This window comes from Macadamia integrifolia, chromosome 1 (assembly GCF_013358625.1).
Source record: "Macadamia integrifolia cultivar HAES 741 chromosome 1, SCU_Mint_v3, whole genome shotgun sequence".
Classification (NCBI taxonomy): Eukaryota; Viridiplantae; Streptophyta; class Magnoliopsida; order Proteales; family Proteaceae; genus Macadamia; species Macadamia integrifolia.
In genome coordinates, this window is record NC_056557.1 from 27,187,457 (window position 1) to 27,194,139 (window position 6,683).

General features: G+C 39.4%; 1 protein-coding gene across 3 annotated transcripts in view; it reads left to right on the forward strand.

The window, feature by feature from the left end:
- The first annotated feature begins 4,256 nt into the window (after nt 1–4,256).
- The window catches only part of LOC122082449 (protein NRT1/ PTR FAMILY 5.10-like), an 8,200-nt gene continuing 5,773 nt past the window's right edge, over nt 4,257–6,683 (forward strand). The window contains exons 1-3 of one of the 3 annotated variants that reach the window (XM_042650025.1): nt 4,257–4,478; nt 4,745–4,801; nt 4,876–5,008. In XM_042650025.1, the coding sequence (XP_042505959.1) occupies nt 4,328–4,478; nt 4,745–4,801; nt 4,876–5,008 (341 nt within the window). In that variant the 5' untranslated portion in view covers nt 4,257–4,327. Of the gene's footprint in view, nt 4,479–4,744; nt 4,802–4,875; nt 5,094–6,683 lie in introns of all 3 variants that reach the window. The other 2 variants (XM_042650048.1, XM_042650032.1) reach the window with 2 other exon arrangements.

Below are 6,683 nucleotides of genomic sequence, written 5' to 3' on the forward strand. Positions count from 1 at the left end.
ACCTCCACTAGGGGTGTCAACCGGTCGGGCTGGTTCGGTTTCGGTCGGGCTTAATCGGGCTTGAAGACTTTCAAAGGCTACACCGTGTCCGCCCATTTAACTAATCGGGCTTAGTTATTGAGGGCATGGTACACTTTATATTCGGTCGGTCGGTCGGTCTCGGGCTATAATCGGGCTACCTTAATCGGGCTTTAGTCGGGCCTTAACCGGGCTACGGACATGTTTAATGTTAAACGGGCTTTAACCGGTTTTTAAACAGGCCCTCTTTAAAATGTGCTATTATATTCCGGCCCACTCATGCAAGCCCAAAAAAATGATAATAAATCAATAAATGATACCAAATATAACCATTATTTAAAATGTGAACATGTCTTTACTTTTTAGTTTTTATTCTTTAATTTGGGGGGTAAAATAGGTATTCTACAATTATTAAAGGGTCGGGCCAAGTCGGTGCACAATAGGCAGATCTCGGTCGGAAGTTATTCGGTCGGTCTCGGTCGGGCGCCCAACGGTTCAAGTAGCAAAACCGAGACCGACCATTTATAAACGGGCCGGGCTCAAGCCCGACACGTTTAATAAACGGTTCGGGCTGGGCCGGTCTATAAACAGTCGGTCCCGGTCGGTTTAGCCGGTTCGGGCCACAAATTGACACCCCTAACCTCCACCCAGTCCACCCACTATGCTCCTACCATAATTCTACCTTATGCTACTCACCATTCCCACCATTCACTACTAACAATATTATAAAGGGTAGAGGAACGCTACCCATCTGCATTCCCCATACCCAAACATGGCCACTGGTTTTGAAGGGTAGGATTGTTTTTCACATCCTTTGAAACCAGAGGCTATGTCTAGACATAGAAAATGCTGATGGGTAGCATTCTTTTTCTCTATTATAAACTAAAGTTATTTTGAGCTATGAATTAGAGGTGTAATTTGCTTGAGCATGAACTTAATCATTTAATACCCATTGGATAGTCCGAGTTAGGGGTGTCAATTCCAGGCCTGCACCGGTGGACCCGATCGATTCCGACATGTTTATGGTCCAACCTAGACTAGATGGATTAATAAACGTGTCGGGCCCTACACATTTATAAACAGGTAGTAGATGGTGCAACCACCTAGCCTGACCGGCTCGACAAATTTACAAGCCTAACTTGAACCAATTCCTTTAAGCCTGACCTAGCCCGACCTTTTATTACTACTACTTGTATTTTCTTTTAATACTATTTGTATTTAATGTCAAGGCTATGTGATGTGTGCAATTGAGATAGTGGTGATTGTTATCTGAATATTCATCTTTTTAGGCATAGTTTAATTGATTTGAATTTCGTAGGTTAAAAACCGAGTACCTTAGTAACTTAGCAACTTTGCCCATCTTTAGCTTAATCCATTTTAGCTATATGATCTTTCTTTGCTATGCCATCTTTGCCTCATTTTATTGGTATTCTACTTCAAACACATTTAAGGGACCAGTTTTATAGAGGACCTGTTTAAAGTTAAATAGGTCCATAACCCGATTAAAGCATGTTTATGGCAGCCCGATTAAAGCCCTAAATCGATCGACCCGAGTATCGGTCGTATCATACCCTCTCTAGCTAAGCCCGTTTAGCTACACGGACGTTCATGGTGCAGACCTAGAAATTGACTTAGCCCACTTAGATCCGACAAAGACTGGCTCGGCCCGACCGCTTGATACCCCTGTTCCTAGTCTTAAAGATTGAGTCACGAAATTATCAGAAGCGATTTTTATTTCAAGAAAAATCATCCTCCTCATAAAAGAGAAGAAATATGATTCTGAACATGAATTAACCGATTCATGTCAGGAAGATGGGTACTATTCTGACAAGAGTGTGAGAAACTGAGGGCCCGTTAGTTTTAATCTGCAGATGAAAAAAAATTGGTAGTTTTGTTACTTAAAGGTGGTGGACAAACAAAACTAGGCGAAAATCATCGTGATGATTTATATATCTATCTCTCTCAAAATTCAAAATTTTATTATATATCTATTCTCTCTTAAAATTCAAAAAATTATTATTATTATTATTATTATTATTATTATTATTATTATTATTATTATTATTATTATTATTATTATTTTATTTGTTGACAACCAAACATAGAATAAAGATTTATATGTCATTAGAATAGGATTGTTAATATCCCAGTGAAATAATTTATAATCTTATACTTTTGCCCTTTTAATATAATAATTTTTTTTTCCCACTGGGGGTAAATACTGTCATTTAACATATATATGATAAGTCGTTCTAGCATCTAGAATTGCCCAATGCCATTTCTTTCTTATTCCTAGGGAATCCAATGTTGTTGTGGTTTCCACAGCTCAAGAGGCTATGTCTAATGCGTGTATGAAGATTCAGCCATATTCCATTCCGTGGCTGAAGGAAATTTGTGATCCTCAGGTAAATGTTGGCTTTAGGTTCTAATGCATTGGTTTATTTCCACCAAAAAAAGATCAGTCATTTCAAGTTTTTTTGAAATGCTTATCTATTTATGGTTTAAGGTATTTATTGTATATATGGCTGCAATTTTTTGCAATTGCGGAAATTGACTAGTATGTAGACTAGGAGTTCTTGTGTATCAATGGTTGCGCATTATCGAAAATGCGGCTATATGTTTATTTATCGTTGTGATTTTTACCAGTTGTGGCAATTGATGGAATCCTATGGTCGTATAAATATTCTCTGTTGATGCGGTGAGGATTTGGATAGCTGAGAGCACCTCAGGGTGTGTGTCTGGGTGCTCCCAACCACCCAGATCCTCACCACACTAGTGCAGTACGACAGAGAATGATTACTCCCTATGATCATCCTTTTTGTAAACTACAGCTTTATGTACATTAATGGCTTCGTTTTATGAAAAATGAGTCTATATTGTATCAATGGCCACGGTGTTTTAGAACCTTGGCTAAATTTGCCATAGTTTTCGGTATCCGTGACAATATACCTCACCCCAAGTGCATTATTTAAGCGCTTTTCTTATGGTGAGTATATCTTACTAATATTTTAAAATACTAATAAAGTATACTGTAATATTATAATATAATATATTACACTATATTTTCCTCTCACTAATCCATTTAGTAGGGAAAAGACCGAGTTGTTATTGTTTTTAGATTATATGTTATATGGGAGAGGGGTTCCTTAGAAAGTAGTGTGATTTCTACACCAACACAAGGGTCAATGGGAATACATACCCAAGCATCAACAATAACAACATTCGTTTTTTCATGGAAGATAGGACAGTCATTTTATCCTCCCATTTATTTGGACAAAGAGCTCACACTACCTTTCAGGGTTCATTTTCCCATATTATATATTATAGAATGTGGATCGAGGAAAAGATTTGTAACAAAACTATGTAAGAATCGAAATTGAACCAAATAGATTCGGTTTGGAACTAAAAATGAATCGTATAACCAAATCTAAGTAAGGGTGTAAATTGGTTTGGATTTGGTTATTTGAAAACCTTTGAACTATAAAATTCAAGAAAATCTCTTGGACTGGCCCAGCCAGGGTTCAACTCCATTAATGGTCCGAGTTTGTTTGGCCCTATCATGAAGTCAAACACACGTTGCCATGTGATGGTGACTAGTCATCTAACAAAGCCATTATTTAAAAGTAGCCGCAGATACGACACGCGGCCCACCGACAATATTGCATAAAGGGTGTCTAGGTTCTTTACCTGCCTCCTTAGTCCCTACATGCCAAGGTTTCAAGCATCGCTATCTAATTGACTGTATTGTATACGATCTTTGATTGACCCGGATTGTTACTTGTATTGTTTTAAGGGTAAAATAATAAAAATAAAATTTAAACAAAAGATAAAATAAATCAATGATCACTGATCTAATCTGGATCAATATCAATAGATCAGCCTCGTATTATAGGAAAAATGGATGTTTGTATGATTATCTTATTATATGAGTTAATATCTAACATTTTTTTTTTTTTCATTAATCCTTATTGATCTGTATAAATAAAATACGAGACATGTTTTGGATGTGATTCGCGCCACCAGGTGATCACATAAATTATTTAATGTGATTCTTCCTTCCCGGCATCTCAAATTTTCACCCTTAAATTCCCAGGTCAAGTGCTGTTTGAACACGTGTATCAAAGTAATCAATGTCACCAAACGTAATTTCAGGCAGTCTCCTCATACTCCTCCTGTACGAAATGGCTCTGAAAGTGGTTGTTTAAGTTAGACTTCTGGTCCCACAAAAAAACAAAAAAAGAAAAAAAGTTGGACTTCTTGGGCGAAGATAACTTGCTCCTAGCAGCCAAGTTTGTTGATTTGGGGAAAAATGGCGGAATCTCCAAAAGAGTCGACAAGCGATACGAGTGCTCCGCTGCTAAGAGAGACGGAGACGGTGGAAGGCGTCGTCGACTACAAAGGCCGTCGTCCAGTGAACAGATCCAATACCGGCGGATGGAGATCTGCGGCTTTTATTATCGGTGAGCTATAATATAAACTTAACTTGTAAGTTTTCAGGCTTCAAGCTCAATTGAAGCTATAAATTGATACCCGTCCCAGTGGCTTCTGGGCCTGTGGAGGTCCATGGGACGGCACTCGGGAGCATCAACCACGCAAAAGAATGTTCTATCTTTGTATGGTCATGCTCCCGCCTGCCGTGTTCGAGCCACAGGGATAGGCAGTTTTTATATTCATTGAGAGGGAGAAGTCTATCCGCTTTTGTTCTCACACTCAGACATATGGGCAGGGGAGCGGCAGGGTTGTCTTTTGATGACTTCCATTATGGGTGGGCGTGGGAACACAAGTGGGTAGCGTTTTTCTCCTTCTCTGGTTCTTGAAATTGGGAATATGTAAGTTTGAAAGAGTGATGAATTGCAGGAGTGGAGATCGCGGAGAGGTTTGCGTATTATGGGATAAGTTCAAACCTGATAACTTACCTGACGGGGCCATTACGGCAACCGACGGTGACGGCGGCGGAGAACGTCAACGTTTGGCTGGGGGCTGTGATGATGTTCCCTCTTTTTGGAGCTTTCATCGCCGACGCTTTTCTTGGCCGTTATCGCACCATCTTCTTTGCTTCTCTCCTCTATATCCTGGTCATTCCTCTCTCTCTCTCTCTCTAATTTCTGCAATTCCTGCTCTTTTGGATAGCGTGCACAGATCATATCCGAATTTATAATTGCAACACGAAGGGTTGAGATCTTTTCCGTACGATATGTCCCACATCTTAAGATTCATGGGTCTCAAATACAGGTTTTAATGGAAAAAAATCGTCTGGAATTCCAATCTCGTACAATTCCGTGCAATACCACCTTCAGGGGTGACACGTGTATTGATACCAATGCAATGGTCCAGATCTGATTTAAATGCCTCTTCATTGATTTAATGTTTTATTAATTGTACCAGATCTAGACCATTGTATTGGTATCAATACATGTGTCATCGCTTGAAGGTGGTATTGCACGGAATTGTACGAGATCGAATTGCAGACGATTTCAACCCGGTTTTAATGCTCGGAATTGGAATCCGAGTCGGTCAAGACCAATTCCCGATTCAAATCGGTCAAAACCGGTCAATAATCAGAGTTAATCATGTGAGTCGATAGGATCGATCAACGCCAATTGCCAATCCGATTCACCAAGAAATTGGAGGTTGAGTACCCAGCGTTTGAAAAATTATATTTGGGGTATCTACCTTGATTTTTCTAATTAGACCCCCAGTCACCATTACTGCCTCTATGACCACCATCATTGTTGACGATCTTCACACCCACCCCACACCATCGTATATATTCCCCGTGCAACCACGGACTACCTCCACCCAATCCACCCACTATGCTCCTACCATAATTCTACCTTATGCTACTCACCATTCCCACCATTCACTACTAACAATATTATAAAGGGTAGAGGAACGCTACCCATCTGCATTCCCCGTACCCAAACATGGCCACTGGTTTTAAAGGGTAGGATTGTTTTTCACATCCTTTGAAACCAGAGGCTATGTCTAGACATAGAAAATGCTGATGGGTAGCATTCTTTTTCTCTATTATAAACTAAAGTTATTTTGAGCTACGAATTAGAGGCGTAATTCCCTTGAGCATGAACTTAATCATTTAATACCCATTGGATAGTCTGAGTTAGGGGTGTCAATTCCAGGCCTGCACCGGTGGACCCATTCGATTCTGACATGTTTATGGTCCAACCTAGACCGGATGGATTAATAAACATGTCGGGCCCTACACATTTATAAACAGGTAGTAGACGGTGCAACCACCTAGCCTGACCGGCCCGACACATTTACAAGCCCGACTTGAACCAATTCCTTTAAGCCTGACCTAGCCCGACCCCTTTATTACTACTACTTGTATTTTTTTTAATACTATTTGTATTTAATGCCAAGGCTATGTGATGTGTGCAATTGAGATAGTGGTGATTGTTATCTGAATATTCATCTTATTTAGGCATAGTTTAATTGATTTGAATTTTGTAGGTTAAAAACCGAGTACCTTAGTAACTAAACAACTTTCCCCATCTTTAGCTTAATCTATTTTAGCTATATAATCTTTCTTTGCTATGACATCTTTGCCTCATTTTATTGGTATTCCACTTCAAACACATTTAAGGGACCAGTTTTATAGAGGACCTGTTTAAAGTTAAATAGGTCTATAACCCGATTAAAGCCTG